Genomic DNA, 24732 nt, shown 5'->3' with positions numbered 1-24732 from the left:
GCAATCTACACTTGAACCAACTGAATTGACTTTGTTGTCTAGGTTTCGAGATGGACTTGTCAAACCCGACCCAGTGGATCCTTTTCCAAATTTACTCTTTGCTGTGAATGTAGAAAATTTTTCTGGAGTGTTTTTGGAGTCCTGCAGTACTATGTATACTGATTTTTTATCTTGTGTTGGAAAAAAACTATATAAATACTGTGTGTTTAGTTTTAATAAAAAGATGTTGGATGGGAAAGCTGACACCCCATGGCGCACTTTTTTCAATTTGAGTGCAGACGTAAAACCTCAGTGGAGGTCACTCTATAAACCACCATTGATAATGAAAACTGGGGATTTGCAATGGAAAATCCTTTATGGAGCCATTGCGGTCAATTCCTTTGTATCTGTTATAAACCCTGAAAGTAGTGACAAATGTCCTTTTTGTAATGAAAGAGAAACTGTCTTCCATGCTTTTGCAAATTGTTACAGGCTAAAGCTTCTATTTTTGTCATTAAGCAATATTTTTGAAAGATGTGGTGAAAACTTTTCTGTAGAAATGTTCATTCTTGGTTTTAAATATGTTAGAGAGAAAAGATTTCATTGTCAGTTGTTAAATTTTATTATAGGTGAGGCTAAACTAGCAATTTATCTGAGTAGAAGGAAAAAAATCGAAGATGATGTGGAACAAAATGTAGTTGAGCTCTTTTTTAATATGATACAGGCTAGAATCTTGATTGAGTTTAATTATTATAAGTTTATAGATGATCTTGATACTTTTGTTGATATTTGGTGTTGCAATAGTGCCCTGTGTTGTCTGTTTGAAAATGAAGTGGCTTTTTTCCTTTTGTGAATTTTGTTATGTTGTGATTGATAAATGTTTATGATTGTATTTTAATTCTTGAAAAATGTATTAAAGTTTTTGTAATTATTTCTAACTTCTTTTTCTAAACTTTTTTTTCAGTTTTCTAATTAAAGTTTTTTGTTAGTGATAGTTAAACATTTTTGAGGATGGCGTCACTTACGCCACCTGTCTCCCTTCGCCATGGAGTTAGGTGTGTGACGCCGAATGGGGTGAATGTGGAGGAAGTTTTGCTGGCTGTAGGAGAAGAAATTGGATATCAAAACATTTCATCAGCTTCGCGTATGAACAAGGCGGTAGTTGTGTTTGTAAAAGAAGAGAATCAAGTCAATCGTCTTATAAGCAGCGGAATAGTGGTGAGTGGAGACTTTATTACAGTTTCGCCGCTGGTCGCTCCAACTATTAAAGTAACTGTTTCAAATGTGCCTCCGTTCATTCAAAATCAGGAGATAGAAAGAGAGCTTTTGCGATATGGGAAGTTAGCTAGCGCAATTAAAACCGTTCCACTAGGATGTAAACATGAAGTGCTTAAACATGTAATGTCGTTTAGAAGACAGGTCTTTATGTTCTTAAATGAACAGGAGCTAGATGTGTCTTTTAGAGTTTGGCATGAAGGAAGAGCGTACATGGTGTATGCAAATACTGGAAACATTAAATGTTTTGAGTGCGGAGATATTGGGCATAAGCGATTAGCATGCCCACATAAAGTTCAAGCTGTTGAGAAAGATGGTAGACATAATGAGGAGGTTGCTGTGAATGATGTTGAAAATGTGCAGTTGGTAGATGTGGTAGATAATGAGGTTCAAGAAGTCAAGGAATTGGTTGAAGAAAATGAGGCCCAAGGAGCTGAGGAAGTTGTAGAATTAATGGAAGAAAATGACAGTCGAACTGATAGTGTGATCTTGAATGATGAAAAACTAGAAACAGTTGTAAAAAATAGTGAAGATGTGGAAAACTTTAGGCCTACAACAAGTGGAGAAAGCGGTGCTGGAAAAGATGAAATTGAAGATAACTGTAATGAAGAAATGAGAGATGAGGATGTACTTTCTGAGATCTCAGACATTGGGTCACAAGTGATGGAGGACACATATTCTTTAGAGGAAATTAATGAGTTCCTTGACACAACATTTGGTAAAACTGTTGATGTTAAGGAGTTCTTTCCGGATGTGGAAAAATTTATAGGATCAGTGTTGTTGTTGCAAAAAACAATGAGCTATGAAGCCTTGGATAAAAAGAAAAGATTTCGGTTGAAAAAGATGCTAACAAAGTTAAGAAGAAGTAAAGTGAAAACTTCAAAAAAATAGTTATATGAACAAATCACGAGTGGCATTCTTTACTCTGTGCTTTTTTCTTTCTGTTTCTATCTACTTCTTATTTCTCTATATGGATGTGTGGAGAGTGGGATCATTAAATATCAATGGGGGTAGAGATAAGAATAAATTAGTACAGATTTCAGAATTTTTGAGGATAGATAAGGTTAATGTTTGTTTTTTACAAGAAACGCATACAGATAAAGATAATGAAGTTGAATGGAGATTATGGTGGAAAAGAGATTTTGTCTTGAGCCATGGGACAAGAAATAGTGCTGGAGTAGCTATTTTATTTTTTGAAGATGTGAATATTTTAAAGACAGAAGAAATTGTTAAAGGAAGATTACTATTAACACAAATTGAGTATAAGGGATTGAATTTGTAGTTGTAAATGTATATGCTCCTAATAATGGTCCAGAACGGCTGATTTTTCTAATGGAATTAAGGAAGGTCATTGAAAAATATGATGATAATGTTTGTTTAATACTTGGAGGTGACTGGAATTGTACAACAGACTTTATTTTTGACAGAAATGGTGAAGAGCCACATAATAAGTCTAGTGATGTATTAAAACAAGTTATTAATGAATTTCAATTAACTGATGTGTGGAGAACGAGGAATGAAAGAGTAAAGCAGTACACATGGTTACAAGTGGTGGATGATAGAATTAGTGGTGCAAGACTGGATAGGTTTTATTTAAAAAAGACATGGAATAATAGGGTGATGAATACTTTTATTAGACCGAATGGTTTTTCAGATCATCATATGGTTACATTCGATATAAATCTGAAGACGTCATTCAAATCCAATTATTACTGGATTTTTAATGTTAGGTTATTACAGGATGTTTCTTTTTGTGAAAAATTTAAATTATTCTGGAACATATGGAAATTGAAGAAAAAAAATTATGAAAACCTAAGTCAATGGTGGGATGTGGGTAAAGCTAATATAAAAATGTTTTGCCAAAACTATGCTTTTCATTCATCAGCTGTATTGAAAGCAACAGTGAAAACTTTGCAAATGGACATTGAGTCTCTGGAAAAAAAAATTGAGAATAATAATGAGGCTGTTCAATGTAGTGGGTTAAATAAGAAGAGACAAGAACTGAGTTTTTTTCTACATGAACAAGCTAAAGGAGCATTGATAAGATCAAGATACTGTTCCATTAGAGATATGGATGCTCCAAGTAGCTTCTTTTTCAATCTTGAAAGGAAAAATGTCCAGCAAAAGATGATGTGCCATCTTCGTCGTGCAGATGGATCAGTTACATCAGATCCTACAGAAATGAGGAGAATGGCAGGAGACTTTTACAAAGAGCTATATAGAGCTGAGAGTTGTGACACTGATTGTATTGAAGATTTACTTAAAGACTTACCTCAGCTTGAAGAAAAACAGAAGCAGGTTCTGGACGATTTAATTACCTTTCAAGAGCTCACAGAGGCCATGAGGCAACTATCTAAAGGCAGATCGCCTGGAATTGATGGATTACCAGTAGAATTTTATCAACAATTCTGGGATTTAATAGGACCAGATTTATATGAAGTATTTTTAGAATGCATCAAATGTAATCTACTTCCAATAAGTTGTCGTCGAGCTGTTTTGTCATTGCTTCCAAAAAAAGGAGACCTTGGACTGTTAAAAAATTGGAGGCCAGTTGCTCTGTTGTGCTTGGACTATAAGATTTTTTCTAAATGCTTGGCAAATCGACTTAAGCACTGTTTACATTTGCTGATCCAAAATGATCAAACATACTGTATTCCTAAGAGATCTGTTATAGATAATTTATTTCTATTAAGAGATATAATCGATTTTAATCAAAATAATAAGAATGATTTGGGAGTGTTATCGTTAGATCAGGAAAAAGCTTTTGACCGTGTGGATCATGCATTTTTATTCAAAGTGTTAAAAAGTTATGGATTTGGTGATGTTTTTATTTCATATGTATTGTTGTTGTATTCTAATGTACATGTGATGGTGAAAGTTGGAGGTGGTTTAAGTGGTCCAATACCTGTAACAAGAGGCATAAGGCAAGGTTGTCCAATTTCTGGACAACTATATAGTCTGGTTATTGAAACCCTATTATGTAGGTTAAGAAAGAATTTAAAAGGAACCTTAATTCCTCATGTTAATGGTTACTCTAGAGTGGTTTTATCAGCCTATGCAGATGATATTACAGTTTTTATTACAGGTAAAGAAGATATTAAAATTTTAACAAATACTATCAATTTATATGAAAGAGCCTCTTCTGCTAAGGTTAACTGGACAAAAAGTGAAGGATTTATAGTGGGTAATTTGGAAAAATTTCCACAGCTTCCAGGAGGGTTGCAATGGAAGAAAGATGGACTAAAGATTTTAGGAGTTTTTTTAGGAAATGAACAGTTTCAAAGAAAAAATTGGGAGGGTTTGAAAGAAAAGGTGTCTGCCCGTCTGTTGAAGTGGAGATGGCTGTTACCACAATTGTCGTATCGAGGAAGAGTTCTGGTAGTAAACAATCTGGCTGCTTCTATTTTGTGGCATAGGACTATTGTCATGGAGCCACCGGAAGAGTTGATTTCTAACATACAAAGGACAATAGTCAACTTTTTTTGGGATGGACAGCACTGGACTCGTGCTGCAGTTTTGTACTTGCCAGTACAGGAAGGTGGCCAAGGACTGGTGGATGTGCGAAATAGAATTCGTGCTTTCAGGATACAAGCTGCGCAGAGATTTCTATATGATAACGATGTGATATGGGGGAAAACTGCAAGTGCGATCATGAGGAGAGTCGGTGACTTTGGATTGGATAAGCAACTATTTTTAATGAATCTTGAAGAGATGAACTTATCTGAACTTACAGTCTTTTATAGATCGATGTTACAAACATGGAATAGTGTTATAAGAAAAAAACGGGATGTGGTTAGTCTAGAACAATGGGCACTGGAGGAACCACTCTTTTTTAATCCATTGATTCAAACAAGACTGCTGTCTTCTGTGACTGTACGGAATTGTTTATTGAGGAATGGAATTGTGAAGTTGGGCCATTTATTGAATAAAGAAGGGTGGAAGTCCCTTGAAGAACTTAAAGAAGTAACAGGCTTGAGATCGTTACGTCTTGTGTCAAAATTAAAGGAAGAACTTCACAATGCGTTACCAAGCGGATACAGGACATTTATTGCACAAAGACTTGAGAATATCCAGGATATGAGGAATAATGTGGAATTTCCAGAGCTGCTCATTTCTCCTGCAATAAAGGAAGATGAAGTGGTTGATGCTATTTTTCGTCGTTCAGACTTCTGATTTTTGTTCGTTTAAAAATGTGGCAAAAAAGAAATGTATAATATTACCATAAAAGCAATGCATCAAGATTCATTGAGAAAACAACAAGTTTCAAAGTGGCCAGATTTGTTGAACCCAGAATTCCTAATAAGAGACCGGTGGAGGACCCTATATAAACCGCCGGTAGAGAAGCGCACTGGTGATTTACAATGGAGGATTATTTATGGGGCAATAGCCACAGATGTGCACGTAGCACACATGAATACATCTGTGAAGGGGGAATGTAGATTTTGTGGGGAAAAAGAGGATTTGGAGCATTTGTTTTTAAAGTGTGTGAGATTAAAAGGTATTTTTAATTTGCTTAAGAGCTGGTTTAGCAAATTTGAGGAAACGTTTTCTAACAAAGTTTTCATTGGAGGAGTAAAATATAAATTTTCAAGAAGGAAAAAAATGTGTTTATTAAATTACCTGATTGGAACAGCTAAATTGGCAGTGTGGAAAACACGGAAAAATAAAGGTTTACAACTAGCTAATATAGATCCTGAAGAAATGTTGAAGTGGCTAATAGCAGGGAGGTTAAAGATTGAATTTGCCTATTATAGGTTGACAAATAATTTGTGGGGTTTTTGTGAAACATGGTGTGTAAATGAAGTGTTATGTATATTGTATGATGATCAGCTTGTTTTTAATTTTTGAAGGTTTTTGGAAATTGGTTTAATAGAAAAGGCTATATTGTTTAGAAATGTGAAGTAAATTGTATAAATAAAGGTATTGTTAAACCTTATGTTGCTGTGTTAGCTAGTTTCTCTAGAATAGTAACCCAGATTCGTTGTTAATAAAATGCCGGAGATGTCTCTAATATTTTGCTTGGAAATTCAGTATTTCATTTTTAAACAGGGTTCAAGAGACTCACAGGTACCAAGAGAATTTCAAAGACAATCTCCTGTCAATATTCCAGGTAGGAAAAACACATTTTTGGAAATGTTTAATTACGGTTTATATAAAATCAATATCATGTTTTGCTATGATGCTCATATTTGTGAAAACAGCTCTCTTGCTCTTGTGATATTTTTTTTTCTTAATTTTACATTGTATAATTAGAATAAAAAGTCTTATACAAGTACTTTTTTGGAATCAGATCTTGAAATATTTGGCCATTTTTATTATTTTTATTATTAAAGCATGAAGTTTTACAACCAGTAACAGTTGTGGTTTTGGCTGGTTTTGAAGTAAAATCCAGAGTCCTTTTAGTCTGAGACAAGAACAAGCACTAATTGCTTTGACTTTTACTTGCTTTGTAGGATCTTGAGAACAAAATGATCCCATTTCTGAAAAGTGAGCTGGAGAAATTTATGAATATATTACAAAAAAAGAACATACAATACTTAGTGGAGGACTTTAATAAGAATAGATGTGATACCAAGGAAGCAGCTCTTGATCTCACCCTCTGCTTCCTGAGAGAGATGAAGCAAGATGAAGCTGCTGATACTCTAGAAGGTAAGAGACTCAAAACCATCTGTCATGTTACCTCCTATGCCTTTTTTCTAATATATATATCTGTATTTTCCTTCCGGTGTTTAGATGAGCTGGTCTTCATTCATCAACTAAAATGTAACCTAAAGAAGAAGTATCAATGTGTGTTTGAAGGAATTGCAAAGCATGGTGACTCTACACTTCTGAATAACATCTACACAGATCTCTATATCACTCAGGGTGGTAGTAAACACATCAATATTGAACATGAGGTAAGACAGATTGAAGTTGCTTCCAGGCATCTTGAATCACAAGAGATACAGGTTGAATGCACAAAGATGTTTCAAGCTCCTGAACAAGAAAAAAAGATCAGAACTGTACTGACGAAAGGAGTTGCTGGCATTGGAAAAACAATCTCTGTGCAAAAGTTTGTTTTGGACTGGGCTGAAGGACAAGAAAATCAAGATATCAGGTTTATATTTCCTCTTCCATTTAGAGAGTTGAACCTAAAGGAGAAAGAAACACAAAGCTTGATAAGCATTGTAAGTCAGTTTTTCCCAGAGACAAAAAGACTGAACCTTATCAGAAGGAATCAGTTCAAAGTTCTGTTTATCCTTGATGGTTTGGATGAATGTCGTCTTCCTTTAAACTTCGATGGTAATGAGACGTGGCATGATGTATCATCACCAGCCTCTCTGGATGTTCTCCTAACAAACCTCATCAAGGGAAATCTGCTTCCTTCTGCTCTCATCTGGATCACCACCAGACCAGCAGCTGCCACTAAGATTCCTCCGGACTGTATTGACCGGGAGACAGAGGTCCGAGGGTTCAATGATGCACAAAAGGAAGAGTATTTTATAAAAAGGTTCATGGATCAGAATCTCGCCAGTGAAATCATTGATCATGTAAAAAAATCAAAGAGTCTTTTTATCATGTGCCACATCCCAGTCTTCTGCTGGATTTCAGCCACAGTTCTCCAGAATATTTTGGAGGAGAAAAAAAATTATGGTCTGAAAAACAATCAGGCTGATGACGCCTCCAAAACACTGCAGGAATCAAATACTGAAGACATTCCTAAGACTCTGACGCAAATGTATACACATTTTCTCCGCTTTCAGATAGTGCAAAGCAGACGGAAGTATGATGGACAGTATGCTCCAGATATTTCCTGGGATAAAGATGCCATCCATTCACTGGGTAAACTGGCATTTCATCAGCTGGAAAGAAACAACCTGATCTTCTATGACACAGACCTGGAAGCCTGTGGTATTGACATCTATAAGGCATCAGTGTATTCAGGCATGTGTACCCAGATCTTTAAAGAGGAAACGGGAATCATTCTTGGTACCATGTACTGCTTTGTTCACTTGAGCATTCAAGAGTTTATTGCAGCCCTTTATGCACATCTGTTTCTAGACATCAACAAGAAGAGTGTGTTTGTTTATGAGTCTACAGAACAAGAAAACAGAAATGAAACCATGATTGATTTGCTCAAGACTGCAGTAGACAAGGCACTTGAGAGTGACAATGGACACCTGGACCTTTTCCTTCGCTTTCTTCTCGGTTTGTCACTCCAATCCAATCGACTACTTTTACAAGGTCTGTTGACACAGCAAGATGCCATCGACCAGAGCAAAAAGGAAATAGTTCAGTACATCAAGCAGAAATTAGAGAATAATTTGTCTCCAGAGAGATCCATCAATCTATTCTACTGTCTGAATGAACTGAACGACCAAACTCTGGTGAAAGAGATTCAAACCCACCTTAGCAAAGGAAGTCTCTCTTCTACTGATCTTTCACCTGCCCAGTGGTCTGCTTTGGCCTTTGTGTTGTTGACATCAGAGGAGGAGCTGGAGGTGTTTGATCTTCAGAAATTCAAGAAATCAGATGAGTGTCTCATTAGACTATCGGCAGTCATCAAAACCTCCAAAAGAGCTTTGTAAGTCATTTTGTCATGTTTTGCTCTCATCTTAAAAATGCATTTTCTACACTGATCTATAGCAGGTTTGGACACCCATGATCTATACTGATTCTTAATCATAAACCATTTATAAATGAATGACTCCTTTATGGTTGAATTATATTTTGTTTAATCCCAAAGGGATAGTCCAAGATGGGAAACGATTCAGGGCTAGCACAGGGTGAAACAGGCAATGAATATGACTACAGGACTAAGAAAACTCAGAATGGCTCTGTAATGCTGCTATTGCTAAACACAGAGATTAGCGCAAACAATACTCTGCCCGTAAGAGCATGCGAATGGGTGTTATATAGTCCGTGTGATTGGTTACAGGTGTGAATGTAATTAGTAAAATGGGACATGGGAAATGTAGTCCAGGGTGACCTGTAACAATGTGTAGTGTGAAAGTCAATATAATAGGATGGCGACCTGTGGTGGCGAGCGGACTGAAGACCATAGACAGGATTCATGACAGTATCTAATTATATGGTGTTTTTTATTTCTCTTGTAGGCTAAATGATTGTAACTTAACAGACAAAAGCTGTCCGGCTCTGGCTGCAGTTCTTGGATCAGATACCAGTCTGAAAGAACTTAATATGAACAATAATAATCTACAGGATTCAGGAGTAAATCATCTCTGCACTGGACTGAAGAGTTTAAATTGCAAATTAGAGATACTGAGGTAAGTTGTGTGACAATCCCATGTTGAGCTGGTAGTCTGCCACAGAAAGGAGGGCAGAACTGCTGCAGCTCAGTGAAAGTTGTAGTTTTTCCAGCATGAACTGTACATTCCAGGTCCTACCTCAGCTTTCAGTAGGGTTTAAGTGTGGACCTTTATTAGGTCATTTCAAAATGTTTATTTTCTTGTTTTTCACCACTTTGTGGTCACTGATATGTTGTGGATCATTCAGGTGAAAAACTTTCACACCTGTAGAGTTTTAGATAAATAAACCCTTGTAAATGTCTGTAAACTGGAGATTATCACGTGAGTGTAGGTCTAAGATATAGGTTTATGGGCAGATAATGTAACGGTAATTTCTAGAATAATCAGTTCACTGTTACATTTCTGTTCTAGACTTTCAAACTGCAGTATCACTGAAGAAGGTTATAAAGCTCTGGCTTCAGCTCTGAGATCGAACCCTTCACACCTGATAGAGCTGGATCTCACAGGAAATGATCCTGGACTATCAGGAGTGAAGCAGCTCAATGATTTACTACAGGATCCAAACTATCAACTAAAGACAATGAGGTAAGACAATACAAAACAGTTTAGTTGTTTATAGAAGTGTTATTTCTATAATATTTTCACAGCTTCAATAGATTCACTGTTGCATTAAAAGCCAAGAAAAAATCTTTAAAATAGTTTCTAAATTGAATCCCACTTACTCTTCCCTTCTGCAGGTTTTTGAGTCCTGCTGCAGATGAAGCCTGTCAGTATGTGAGTGAAGTTGTGGGTAAAAATCCATTATTCCTGAGAGAGCTGAATCTGAGTGGACGTGAACTTGGAGACTTGAAACAACTTTTTCCTCTACTGCAGGATAAACACTGTACACTCAACACACTGATGTGAGCATGTGACTTCATTGATACTAAGATTACTAAGTGGGAATAAACTACAGATTTGAAAAACTGAAGTGTAAAAATGCAGATAACTGAAAATACATGTCAATGTGCATTTGTAAAGGTACATTTTAAGCAAGAATAGCATCTTTTTTTTAGACTTTCAGACTGCGGTATCACTGAAGAGGGTTATAAAGCTCTGGCTTCAGCTCTGAGATCAAACCCTTCATACCTGATAGAGCTGGATCTCAGAGGAAATGATCCTGGACAATCAGGAGTGAAGGAGCTCAATGATTTACTACAGGATGATTTGTGCAAATTAAAGACCATCAGGTAATAAACACTAGTATTTAAGTATTTAAGTATTAAAAACTAAAGCACAGATTAAATTAGCTGTATAAAACTAGATAGAGGGGTCAAATGGACCAGTGTGAAATAGGAATGACATGAACTGAATTAAATTGCAATTCAGAGAAATTCAACAGACACACAACAGAATTTGTGGAAATAATGTAAAAACATAAATCATTTAAAATTCTTAACTACTTCCTGTAGGTTTCTGAAAAGTCCTTCTGCACAGAAGGCATGTGATTATCTCACTAAAGTTTTGGATACAAGTCCATTACTACTAAAAGAACTGGATCTGAGTGAAGATAAATTAGGAGATCTGGATGGGGAGAAACTATCTGCACTTTTGATGGACTCTCATAGCAAACTGGAGAAAATGAAGTGAGTGATGTGAACATCACATACATTTATAACTTTGGTTTATCATTATAAAAGACTGTCAGTGATGTGTGATAGATATGAGGAGCTGTTGAAGTGTACTGAATATGTGCTGATAATAAATAATGTTGTTTTGTTCTGTTCAGGCTGAATAATTGTAAGCTGACAGAGAAAAGCTGTTCAGTTCTAGCTACTGTTCTCTCCTCCAAAACCATCCTGAAAGAAATTGACCTGAATAACAGCCGTCTGCTGGATTCAGGAGTCAGAAAGATCTGTGAGGGACTGAAGAATCCTGTGTGTGAGCTGAAGATACTCAAGTGAGTACATTTCACCATCAGTTACAATTAACACCACAGCAATGTAATCGGTATTGCACATTGGCTGATATGGGAATATTATATATTTTTGAATCTCCTCCAGAAGTGGGAAGAATTAGATATTACCAGTTTTGTATCTAAAACTAAAATAAAAGAAGATTTGTTAACTGCAGTAAAATAAAAGCAAGCACAACTGAAAAACTGAACTAAACTCAAACAGCTAATATATATATATATATATATATATATATATATATATATATATATATATATATATATAGTCACGGGTGAAGAATCACACGACAAGGTGAGCTGAGTGTACAACCCTGGAGGGTGGATTTTATTAAAGATACCTTTGAAAAGAAGTGCGGAAATATGGTGACGCTGGTGTGGCTGGTGCTCGGTGCGGCTCTCGTGAGGGTGAAAGTGGATGTCCAGGCGTGCTCCTTAGTGGGCTGTCGGTCACTCGCTGCTTTCTGGTGAGAAAGAAAGAGAACAGAGGTTAGGATCCAGCACATCCAGCTTGAGACGAACGTCTCTCTTGCAGGGAGGGCTGGCGGCTTTTAAAGCCGCGTGTTAATGAGGAAGCAGCCGTGACCAATCAGCTGTGATGACGGCGTGCAGCTGTAGCTCGTTGGTTGCCAGGGCGACGCTGATGAGTCCGGAGATGCTCGTATTTGAATTGGAAGTCTTGGAGCGCGAGGAACCAGCAAGTCACCCTGGCGTTGGTCCACCACGTTGTCCGGCATGGTGCCATCACTATGGGGCTGGACCAAGGGCTGCGTGATGGTTTGATTACCCCCAACTTCAGCATTTCTTAAAACTTCCTCCTCTATAGCCTGCCGACGAGCCTCCGGAACTCGGTAGGGCCGTTCCCTGATGATCACTCCAGGGGGCGGCCTGATGTCATGTTGGATGACGTTGGTCTGCCCAGGCTGGGAGGAGAACACATCCGAGAACTGACCGACCAGGTGTTGCAGCTCAGCCTTCTGGGCAGCTGACAGGTGGGGATTGACGTCGACAACCATGGGGTCAGTGAGACTGAGGGCGGCGACCTGGTCCAGGGCCAATCTCTCCCCTGCAGTATGGGCACTGGCAGGTCTTTCATCAATCAAGCCTCGACGGACCAAACGCCGTGGGCGACGGAGACGGTCACTCGGTGAGCCGGAACTTTTTGGGTGTCCCCGTGTACACATGTGATGGGTAAGAAGCTTTTCTGGCCGGGTTGGGGTGGACAAAGCCGAGACTGGATGAGGGTGACCGCACTGCCGGAGTCTAGAAGCGCCCTCATCGGTTTCCCGTTAACATCTGCAGGTGGGAGACATTGATGTACGATGCAGTCCGCCAGCCAGGTCCACGGTGGTGTGGTGGGCTCGGCGGTGGGCATGGACTCATCCTGGGGTCAGGGAACCGTCGGTCTGCCAACTGTGCGCGGGGTGCCCTCCAGCGCGCATCGCTCCTGGACCAGCCTCCGGAGAAACAGCGCGCTCTTTCCTCAGCCTCCCGGTGTTGAACAGCATCCGCCAGCTCGATCGCCTCCACAAGCTCGAGGGTGGTGGTGGGGTTCCTTATTCCAACCGCCTGGCGATGGGAGCGCGGGAGAGCATGGAGAAGGCGATCCATGACCACTCGTTCCACTACCTGAGCTGCGGTGGGATCTCCTTTGAGCAGCCAGTGTTGGGCGATGCGGGACAACTCGGCTGCCTGGGCACGGGCTGGCACCCGGGCTTTATACTCCCACTCATGGAACTGTTGGGCGGCACAGATTGAGGATAGACCAAGTCTCGCTAGTATCTCTTGCATCACCTCTGTGATCAGGTAGTGGAACCTGTTGGGCAGGGTGGGCAGGGTGGGCAGGGTGGGCACGGATGGCGGCGAGTTCCTCTTCAGTTCTGCCCTGCCGAGTGGCCAGATGTTCCACAATTTGTTGCTGACGGATGCTTACTTCAGTGAGGTGCTGTAAGAGGTCTTCCATCGTTGAGGAGAAGATACTTTTGAAAAGAAGTTTGGAAATATGGTGACGCTGGTGTGGCTGGTGCGGCTCTCGTGATGGTGAAAGTGGGTGTCCAGGCATGCTCTTTAGTGGGCTGTCGGTCACTCGCTGCTTTCTGGTGAGAGAGAGATCAGAGGTCAGAGGTTAGGATCCAGCACATCCAGCTTGCAGAAAGGGCTGGTGGCTTTTAAAACCGTGTGTTGATGAGGAAGCAGCCATGACCAATCAGCTGTGATGACGGCGTGCAGCTATAGCTCGTTGGTTGCCAAGGCGACGCTGATGAGTCCGGAGACGCTCGTCACAATATATATATATATATATATATATATATATGTAACCTATATATATAGATTACTTAAAAGGTGAGTTTTTTTTTTTTTCTAAGCAGTATATTATAAAATATGACATTCACATTCTGTTTCCATAAAACGTGAAGAATATACAAGTGTGTAAAAGTGCGTTTTTATTGTTTGTAGACTTTCAGACTGCAGTATCACTGAAGAAGGTTATAAAGCTCTGGCTTCAGCTCTGAGATCCAACCCTTCACACCTGATAGAGCTGGATCTCACAGGAAATGATCCTGGACAATCAGGAGTGAAGGAGCTCACTAAAATACTACAGGATCAAAACTGTCAACTGAAGATATTGAGGTGAGTGTAAAATAATAACATTCAATAGTGTTAAATCCGTTTTAACTCATAAAAAAATTCAACTAATAAATATATGGCAGGAAATGTCAATATATATATATCCTCTTTTGTCAGATTTTTGGGTCCTGCTGCAGATGAAGCATGTCAGTTTGTGACTGGAATTGTGGGTAAAAACCCATTACTCCTGAAAGAGCTGAATTTGAGTGAATATGAACTGGGATACACACGAGTGAATCAGATCGCTGCTTTACTGCAGGATAAACACTGTCAACTCAACACACTGATGTGAGTATCTTTAGTTTATGTTTTGTGACAAAATCAGTTCCCAGGAATCATTTAATAGTGTCATTGTGTATTCATGCATGTTGTTTTTGTAATCCTCCTTCTCCTGTTCATCATTTTAGGTTATGTGATTGTGGTCTAACAGAGGAAAGCTGTTCAGCTCTCGCTACAGTTCTGAGGTCAAACCCCAGTCTGAAAGAGCTTGACATGAGCGACAATAATCTGCAGGATTCAGGAGTGAGGAAACTCCAAGATGGATTAGAAAATACAAACTGCACACTGGAGAAACTCAGGTGAGTTTAATGAACCCTTTAATAATATTATTCCCTTCTGTTAAAAGTTACATTTATTGTAGTAAACTACATAGACTATCTCTGACCAGAAGAGGAAATTATTTAAGTGTATTTGATGTTTTACATTATAAAACATGCTCACTGACATCAATTTAAGATAACAGATCAATTTAGATTTGGTCATTTCAAACCTGTTTTCTCTAGACTTTCAAATTGTGGTATTTCTGAAGATGGATATAAAGCTCTGGCTTTAGCTCTGAGATCAAACCCTTCACACCTGATAGAGCTGGATCTCACAGGAAATGATCCTGGACTATCAGGAGTGAAGGAGCTCACTGATTTACTACAGGATCCAAACTGTCAACTGAAGATACTGAGGTGAGACGTGATGAAATAACACAAAATAAATTATATAACAATAATATAATAAATGACCACTTATTTGTGGTGCTGCTAAGATGTTTATTTAAATGTTCAAAGAAGAACTGTTAAGATTAACAAGAGCTTTTGTTTCAATGTTTGATGATCTTAACATGTTTTGTAATAGAATGCACACTGAACTGAATCTTGCTTCATCTTCCCTTCTTCAGGTTTTTGAGTTTTGATGCAGATGAAGCTTGTCAGTTTTTGACTGGAGTTACATGTAAAAACCTGTTACTCCTAAGAGAGCTAAATCTGAGTGGACGTGAACTAGGAGACACACGAGTGAATCAGATCGCTGCTCTACTGCAGGATAGACACTGTAAACTCAACACACTGCTGTGAGTATCTCACAACATTTAAAATGCCATGTAGTAATGTCATAGTAGTTCATCATTCTCATTTGAGTGTGCAGTTTTTTTGTCAGCACCACAAAAAAAAGAGGTCACGATAAATACACAGATATCTCTCCTAGCTAAGTAAAAACAATGTTCACCTGTTAATTAAAGGTTGCACAAAATAATGTGAACACATGCAAAGTTGCCAATATTCAGGTGTTTTGCACCATTTGTCTTTAATTATTGGATTGCGTTTATTAATCTTTGTTAGTGCCAGATATTGAATGCAGTTGTTTTTTTTTTTTTGTTTTTTTTTTTTTGCAGTATTGTAAAGTTACTGAGTAGTAAATGAAAAACAGACAAAACACATTTGAATAAACCAAGGGTGAGATTGCATTCATCTTGAATTAACATAACTTTGTATTTCGTAACTTATTGGTATTTGTGATGCACTTGTAGTTGTCAATTTGAAATGATGAATTACTGTCAGACACAGCAAACAAATCTTCCAAAACCTTGAATTATTATCATAAATCTGACTTATTTTCTTTCTCTGTCCGTCTTTAGTCTGTGTCGATGCAGTATTACAGAGCATCAGTGTTTCATCCTGTCTTCAACTCTGAAATCAAACCCATCACACCTGAGAGAGCTGGACCTCAGTGAGAATCAGTTAAAAGATGCAGGAATAAATCACTTATGTGGTGTACTGAAGAATTCACAGTGTAAACTGGAGAGATTTAGGTCAGCAACATTCACATACAAGAATCAAAATGCTTAAAGTTACTTGAACACTCTAAACTAAAACACGTTTTTAAACAGGCAAAAATGTAGCTATTTGATGTTTTAAGATTTAAATTCACATTTTAAAGACAAGATTAATTTACATAATGTTTTCTAATGTCTTTAGTGCATTATAGTTGCATTTTTTATTATCCATTATTTTATTGTAAATATTGTACAGAGTTTAAAAGATGATATACATTTAATAAGGTTAGAAAAAGGTTATCTTCCCCTATAAAGGTACAATCTCCCCCTCAATTCAAGGAGGCAAATATAATGATAGACTGTGGTCATCTGTTTGTTTGACAGACAACAGGCATTGCATTAAAAACCTAAAATAATGTATTATATAATATAATGACATTTGTTTAGGCTTTCAGACTGCAGTATCACTGAAGAAGGTTATAAAGCTCTGGCTATAGCTCTGAGATCAAACCCTTCACACCTGATAGAGCTGGATCTCACAGGAAATGATCCTGGACAATCAGGAATGAAGGAGCTCAATGATTTACTACATGATGGACAATGTTCATTAAAGACCATCAGGTGATTAAAAACCTTTAAATATTTAAAACCACAGATGTGAAATCAGTTGTATGACAGTTATTAGACGAGTCAAACGGACCAGTGTGGAATAGGAATGACATGAACTGAATTAAATTGCAATTCAGAGAAATTCAACAGACACACAACAGCATTTGACACAGAAATAATGTAAAAGCACAAATGATCTAAAATTTTCATCTACTTCCTGTAGGTTTTTGAAACATTCTGCTGCAGTGGAAGCGTGTGAGTATCTCACTGAAGTTCTGAGTAAAAGTCCATTATTACTAAAAGAACTGGATCTGAGTGAAGATAAATTTGGAGATTTGGACTGGTAGAAGTTGTCTTCTCTTTTGACGGACTCCCATAGCAAACTGGAGAAAATGAAGTGAGTGAACATGGTTTATACATTATAACTTTTGTGTTTAATCATTATACAAGATTGTCAGTCATCATAATCTATTATTAACTGTCATTTTAATTTTCATATTTTAATTAGAATAACACACATTTAATTGTTTTTATTTTTGTTCCTGTTTTCGGACGGCCTTAGATTTTTTCCGTCACTGATAAAATTCCGTCAATGAAGGACAATTTTCTGTTAACATAAACTCTGGTATGAGCAAATGCGAAGGCCTGTTGATCTGATGTGTGTTGCATATGATATGATAATAAATAATGTTTGTTTTATTGTTTTCAGGCTAAATAATTGTAAGCTTACAGAGAAAAGCTGTTCAGTTTTAGCTTCTGTTCTCTCCTCCAAAACCATCCTGAAAGAGATGGACCTGAACAACAGCCGTCTGCTGGACTCAGGAGTCAAAGAGATCTGTGAGGGACTGAAGAATCCTATGTGTGAGTTGAAGATACTCACGTAAGTACATTTCACCATCATCTACGCTCAGTACCACAGCAACCAGTTCAATATTGCACATTGGATAATGATGATCAATTGATGTAATATGTTCACCTCCAGTAGTAGGGAAAATGTAAGATTACCAGTTTTCTAAGTAAAATGATAACTGTAAATATATGTTAACTGTACATTAATAAAAGCAAACACAACTGAGACCTAAAGTAAACTCAAATAACTAGTAATAAAGTGAAATATGGATGACTTTGAAACCAGTAAAGATAAAAAAAAAAAAAAAAAAAAAAAATTCCTTGAATTAATTTGTTTTTGCTGTACAGTAAATTGACATAAAAAATGTACACATTTCCATTAAACATGAATAATATACAAAAGTGTGTTTACTGTAATACAAGTATAAAAATATAGAAATAGGTTATATACAGTGTTAGGTTATATATAGTAATCATCTGTTTTCTGCATATTCTACATATATATCTCTTAATAAAATAACAAGGGAGATAAATTACACTGACAAAATTTGTAACATATTTAATAATCTTTTAATATATGATCTACAGGCCTAAAGTACTAAAACAATTAAAAAAACAAAAAACAAAAAAAAAAAAAAAACTTTAAAACAGTGATGAATTTGAGCCACAATATTAATTTTATTATTATTATTATTATTATTATTATTTTTAATTGTTTTTAAAATTTCAAACTGCAGTATTTCTGAAGAAGGTTTTAATGCCCTGACTTCAGCTCTGAGATCAAACCCAGACCTGGTTCTCACAGGAAATGATCCTGGACAATCAGGAGTGAAGGAGCTCAATGATTTACTACAGAATCCAAACTGTCAACTGCAGACACTGAGGTGAGTGTTATTAAAATAATTAAGTGCAATAGTTTAATAAGTGCAAAAGACCATTGTAGCTGAAAGAGAGTTCAACTGTCAAAAAAGAAATGTATAAAAACTTTGATTGACTTAAGGCCCTTGAAAATTAAAAAAAAAAAAATGTTTAATAGTAATAATAATAATAATAATAATACATTTTATTTAGAAGGCGCCTTTCTGACATTCAAGGTCACCGTACAGGCATACATAAGGTCACCGTACAGGCATACATAAAAATTAATACACACTACAAAAGATAAAATACAAAAAAAAATAAATTAAAATAAATATAAGTGACAGATAAATAGATTTTACAATGAATAGGCTTGTTTGAACAGATACGTTTTGAGTCCAGATTTGAAATGAGCAAATGAGTCCATGTTTCTAAGATAAGATGGTAGTGAGTTCCAGAGACGGGGAGCAGAGCGGCTAAATGCTCTGCTCCCCATTGTGGTGAGACGGGCAGATGGAACAGACAAATGTAATGAAGAAGAGGATCTAAGAGAACGAGATGGAATGGAAACATGAAGAAGGTCAGATAGATAAGAGGGGGAAAGGTTGTGGATATCTTTGAATGTCAGCAAGAGGACTTTAAACTGGATACGGAACTGGATAGGGAGCCAATGGAGCTGCTGGAGGACAGGAGTGATGTGATGGATAGAAGAGGTTCGAGTAATGATTCGGGCAGCTGAATTCTGGACTTGTTGAAGTTTACGGAGGGATTTGTGAGGGAGACCCAAAAGAAGTGAATTACAATAGTCTAGACGGGAAGTCACTAGGCTATGGACAAGAATGGCTGCAGAATAGGGGGTAAGAGATGGACGAAGACGATTAATATTTCTTAAGTGAAAGTAAGCTGACCGGGTAATGTTATTGATGTGTGATTGAAATGATAGTGTGCTATCAAGGATTACACCTAGACTCTTAACCTGAGGAGAAGGTAAGATGGAGGAGTTATCAACTGTGATAGAGAAACTGTTAGTTTTGGATAATATGGATTTGCTGCCAATGAGGATAACCTCAGTTTTATCACTGTTAAGTTTAAGAAAGTTGAGGGTAAACCAGGATTTTATTTCAGCAATACAATCAGTGAGGGTAGTAGGTGGTAAAGTGGCTGAGGGCTTTGTGGAGAGGTAGAGCTGGGTGTCATCCGCATAGCAATGGAAATTAACATTGAATTTACGTAGAATATTGCCGAGGGGGAAGAAGGTAGATAATAAAGAGAAGGGGCCCCAGGACAGAGCCCTGGGGCACACCTGTAGTGACGGAGGAAGGAGTGGATTTAAATGATTTAAGCTGAATGAACTGAGTGCGGCCAGAAAGATAGGATCTTAACCAATTTAGTGGTGGTGTCAAAGGCCACACTCAGGTCAAGGAGGATAAGAATAGTGAGTAGTCCAGAATCAGCTGCCATAAGGAGGTCGTTAGTAATTTTTACAAGTGCCATTTCAGTGCTATGGAATGGACGGAAACCAGACTGGAACTGTTCATAGAGATTGTTATGAGAAAGGTGAGAATGAATAGTCTTAAACCCAATTTAGCTGAATGACATTTAAACTATCAAAAAAAAAAAAATTACGAAAGCTTTGAAATTTTTAAAAGCCCTTCACAAGCTTGTTAAAATATATACAGGTCCTTTTCAAAAAATTAGCATATTGTGATAAAGTTCATTATTTTCTGTAATGTACTGATAAACATTAGACTTTCATATATTTTAGATTCATTACACACAACTGAAGTAGTTTCAAGCCTTTTATTGTTTTAATATTAATGATTTTGGCATACAGCTCATGAAAACCCAAAATTCCTATCTCAAAAAATTAGCATATTTCATCTGACCAATAAAAGAAAAGTGTTTTTAATACAAAAAAAGTCAACCTTCAAATAATTATGTTCAGTTATGCACTCAATACTTGGTCGGGAATCCTTTTGCAGAAATGACTGCTTCAATGCGGCGTGGCATGGAGGCAATCAGCCTGTGGCACTGCTGAGGTGTTATGGAGGCCCAGGATGCTTCGATAGCGGCCTTAAGCTCATCCAGAGTGTTGGGTCTTGCGTCTCTCAACTTTCTCTTCACAATATCCCACAGATTCTCTATGGGGTTCAGGTCAGGAGAGTTGGCAGGCCAATTGAGCACAGTAATACCATGGTCAGTAAACCATTTACCAGTGGTTTTGGCACTGTGAGCAGGTGCCAGGTCGTGCTGAAAAATGAAATCTTCATCTCCGTAAAGCTTTTCAGCAGATGGAAGCATGAAGTGCTCCAAAATCTCCTGATAGCTAGCTGCATTGACCGCAGCTGACATGGCACCCCAGACCATCACTGACTGTGGGTACTTGACACTGGACTTCAGGCATTTTGGCATTTCCCTCTCCCCAGTCTTCCTCCAGACTCTGGCACCTTGATTTCCGAATGACATGCAAAATTTGCTTTCATCCGAAAAAAGTCCAGTGCTGCTTCTCTGTAGCCCAGGTCAGGCGCTTCTGCCGCTGTTTCTGGTTCAAAAGTGGCTTGACCTGGGGAATGCGGCACCTGTAGCCCATTTCCTGCACACGCCTGTACACGGTGGCTCTGGATGTTTCTACTCCAGACTCAGTCCACTGCTTCCGCAGGTCCCCCAAGGTCTGGAATCGGTCCTTCTCCACAATCTTCCTCAGGGTCCGGTCACCTCTTTTCGTTGTGCAGCGTTTTCTGCCACACTTTTTCCTTTCCACAGACTTCCCACTGAGGTGCCTTGATACAGCACTCTGGGAACAGCCTATTCGTTCAGAAATTTCTTTCTGTGTCTTACCCTCTTGCTTGAGGGTGTCAATGATGGCCTTCTGGACAGCAGTCAGGTCGGCAGTCTTACCCATGATTGCGGTTTTGAGTAATGAACCAGGCTGGGAGTTTTTAAAAGCCTCAGGAATCTTTTGCAGGTGTTTAGAGTTAATTAGTTGATTCAGATGATTAGGTTAATAGCTCGTTTAGAGAACCTTTTCATGATATGCTAATTTTTTGAGATAGGAATTTTGGGTTTTCATGAGCTGTATGCCAAAATCATTAATATTAAAACAATAAAAGGCTTGAAACTACTTCAGTTGTGTGTAATGAATCTAAAATATATGAAAGTCTAATGTTTATCAGTACATTACAGAAAATAATGAACTTTATCACAATATGCTAATTTTTTGAAAAGGACCTGTATATGGCAGGTAATGTATTTCCTCTTTCTGCAGGTTGTTGGGTCCTGCTGCAGATGAAGCATGTCAGTATGTGACTGGTATTGTGGGTAAAAACCCATTACTCCTGAGAGAGCTGAATCTGAGTGAACATGAACTAGGAGTAACAGGAGTGAATCAGATCGCTGTTCTACTGCAGGATAAACACTGTAAACTCAACACACTGATGTGAGTATTTTTAGTTTAGTTTTTATTGCACATTTATAATATCTTAAATCAGGTGACCAAAATCAATTTTCAGGGATCACTTAATAGTGGCATCCAGTACTTTGCATGTTTAAAAATGTCCCTCTCATGCTCATTTTAGGCTGTGTGATTGTGATATAACAGAGGAAAGCTGCTCAGTTCTCTCTACAGTCCTGAAATCAAACCCCAGTCTGAAAAGGCTTGATTTGAGCAAAAATAATCTGCAGGATTCAGGAGTGAAACTAATCCAGAACGGATTAGAAAATGCTAACTGCACTCTGCAGAAACTCAGGTGAGTTTAATAAACCACTGTTTGAGTTAAATAATATTGTTGTCTTAGGTTCAAAGTTAAACATTACTGTAGTAAACTTAGGAAAATGCAAAGACATAATTTTGTCACTAGACCAGATCTTCTATAACCAGAAGAGAAAATAAATTGTTTATTTGAGGTTTTACAATATAAAACATATTCACTAACTTTCATTTTAAAATAGATTGAATTGTGTTGTTCAATATTCTTTTCTGTAGACTTTCAGACTGCAGTATTACTGAAGAAGGTTATAAAGCTCTGGCTTCAGCTTGAGATCAAACCCTTCACACCTGATAGAGCTGGATCTCACAGGAAATGATCCTGGACAATCAGGAGTGAAGGAGCTCAATGATTTACTACAGGATCCAAACTGTCAACTGAAGACACTGAGGTGAGATGTGATGAAATAATAAAAATAAAATAATATGCAGGTGAATTATTTATATAAATATCATTTCATCAATACAGTAAGGTACACAATTTGTTGCATGTAAAAATGTTCAAAGTGATAAAACCTTATGATGAATGTCAACAGGTTAGTTGTGGTAAAAGCTACAGGTCTTTTCAAAACATTTTATTTGTAATATTTAATTTTTTAATGTAAAACTGTTAAAAGTAGCTAGAGCTTTCACAAACAATGTTTGCTAATCTTGTAATGTAATGTAATGGCATTTAACTGAATCTGCTTTAAATTCCCTTATGCAGGTTTTTGGGTCCTGATGCAGAGGAAGCCTGTCAGTATGCGACTGGAGTTCAGGGTGAAAACCCATTACTCCTGAGAGAGCTGAATCTCAGTTTACATGAACTAGGAGACACACGAGTGAATCAGATCGCTGCTCTGCTGCAGGATAAACACTGTAAACTCAACACACTGACGTGAGTATTTTACATCATTTAACATGTTACATGACTACTAGTAATGTAAACAGATGTGTTGTGTGGTGCAACTCACAAACTAACACTGTTGCATTCTTTAATGCTTTTCTATATGCCCTCTTGCCTGTCTTCATCATCTTCTGTGCCATGATCACCTTTGTCAGTCCAGCTACCTTAATGTTGTATTCTGTCTACCAACCTGTTAAAGAGAACAAGATAACTGTTATGATAACCTAAGCACCCTTACTCAATTCCTTACAGTGCCTTACTTTCCTGTGTTGTCAGTTGGATAATTTCACTTCAATAAAACATCAGAATCACTCATCCAGTTGTCTGTTCTGTAGTTTGACCCCAACTTTCTTAGAATGTACTGTATTCATACAACTTTTGAATAGTATTGAGTTGAAGGTTGTCTATAAAAACATCTGCCAGCTGCTTCAGGTACAGTATGTTGGAGGAGAGAATCAGTTTCTCACACTTCTCTCCAAAACTGTCTATGGTGTTTTGATAATATTCAGGTCAGATGATTTGTCTGGTCAGGTAAAATGTTCAGGTCAGGTTCATCTTGGTGGTCCAAATGTCCAGGTTTTATGATCATGACACATTAGCACTGGTGTCTGATTGCAGTTGCAGTTCTTTCATGGATTTGTGAAGTTCATCTGTGGTTGCTTTTTGTGTAAACAGGGTCTGTATAGTGAATAGTTGATATGTGAGGTTTGCTGTCACATTGTAGTAGTTCTGTGTTGTTTGGAAACAATTCTTTGAAGTGCTTGGTCCCTATCATTCACTTTCACTCTTCACCCACTATTTTTTTTTACTTATGAAGCTCTGTGTACACCATCATAATTATCTCAAACTCATAACTCCTTCATTAACATTAAAGTATTAGCTAACAAACTCACAATGATCAAATGGCAATATAGTGGTCATTTCTGAGTTGTCATTTTAAAATGACAAATTTCTGTCAGACATGACAAAAAAAAATTCTCCAAAACCTTAAATGATCATCATAGATCTGAAACATTTTCTATGAGTCTATGCAGTCTATGGAATTGCAGTATTACAGAGAAACAGTGTCTCATCCTGACTTCAGCTCTGAAATCAAACCCATCATACCTGAGAGAACTGAACCTCAGTGTAAATCAAATAAAAAACACAGGGGTGAATCATATATGTGATGTATTGAAGGATTCACACAGTAAACTGGAGAGATTGAGGTGAGGAACATTCACATACAAGAACACTCTAAAACACTTTACACTCAGTATAGTTAAGGTGGACATCAGTAAATAAATATGTAGATATGCATTAGTTATTAGTTTTCCTGTAGAGTCTGGTCGTAGAATTTTCGTCAGACGTGTTAGATGTTTTGGGTTCTAATCCGCCCTCGCATATTTTTTTTCCTCTTATTAAAATCAAAGATGTTCAGTGATCGCATTTCAAGAGGAGGGACACATTTGTGTGATTTAACCAGAATGAATAGTCTCTGCAACATCATTATGCGATTGATAGATTGAAGTGCTTGTGTGTGAGGACGCACAAGCTGCATTGAGAACGTCCCATCACTAATAAAATTGCAACAAACATTTAGCATGATTTCAAAAACAACATATTCCACAGACAGATTGCATCTTATTTAACAGAAACAAATGT

At 37.6% G+C, this 24732-nt stretch overlaps 1 protein-coding gene across 41 annotated transcripts in view; it reads left to right on the top strand.

Moving 5' to 3' along the window:
• The first annotated feature begins 6304 nt into the window (after nucleotides 1-6304).
• LOC127159740 (NACHT, LRR and PYD domains-containing protein 12-like) overlaps nucleotides 6305-24732 on the top strand; it is a 46968-nt gene continuing 28540 nt past the window's right edge. For 7 of the 41 annotated variants that reach the window (XM_051102515.1, XM_051102514.1, XM_051102500.1 and 4 more), the window contains exons 1-13: nucleotides 6305-6364; nucleotides 6708-6903; nucleotides 6988-8818; nucleotides 9351-9521; nucleotides 9915-10088; nucleotides 10241-10405; nucleotides 10559-10732; nucleotides 10955-11128; nucleotides 11272-11442; nucleotides 13912-14085; nucleotides 14200-14370; nucleotides 14490-14660; nucleotides 14865-15038. In XM_051102515.1, the coding sequence (XP_050958472.1) occupies nucleotides 6723-6903; nucleotides 6988-8818; nucleotides 9351-9521; nucleotides 9915-10088; nucleotides 10241-10405; nucleotides 10559-10732; nucleotides 10955-11128; nucleotides 11272-11442; nucleotides 13912-14085; nucleotides 14200-14370; nucleotides 14490-14660; nucleotides 14865-15038 (3731 nt within the window). In that variant the 5' untranslated portion in view covers nucleotides 6305-6364; nucleotides 6708-6722. Of the gene's footprint in view, nucleotides 6365-6707; nucleotides 6904-6987; nucleotides 8819-9350; nucleotides 9522-9914; nucleotides 10089-10240; nucleotides 10406-10558; nucleotides 10733-10954; nucleotides 11129-11271; nucleotides 11443-13911; nucleotides 14086-14199; nucleotides 14371-14489; nucleotides 14661-14864; nucleotides 15039-15250; nucleotides 15422-15985; nucleotides 16160-16570; nucleotides 16600-22014; nucleotides 22186-22421; nucleotides 22451-24732 lie in introns of all 41 variants that reach the window. The other 34 variants (XM_051102517.1, XM_051102518.1, XM_051102519.1 and 31 more) reach the window with 13 other exon arrangements.

This window comes from Labeo rohita, unplaced genomic scaffold (assembly GCF_022985175.1).
Source record: "Labeo rohita strain BAU-BD-2019 unplaced genomic scaffold, IGBB_LRoh.1.0 scaffold_248, whole genome shotgun sequence".
Lineage (NCBI taxonomy): Eukaryota > Metazoa > Chordata > Actinopteri > Cypriniformes > Cyprinidae > Labeo > Labeo rohita.
The sequence above is the reverse complement of the archived record's forward strand: the minus strand, read 5'-3'. Positions and strand labels throughout refer to the sequence as shown.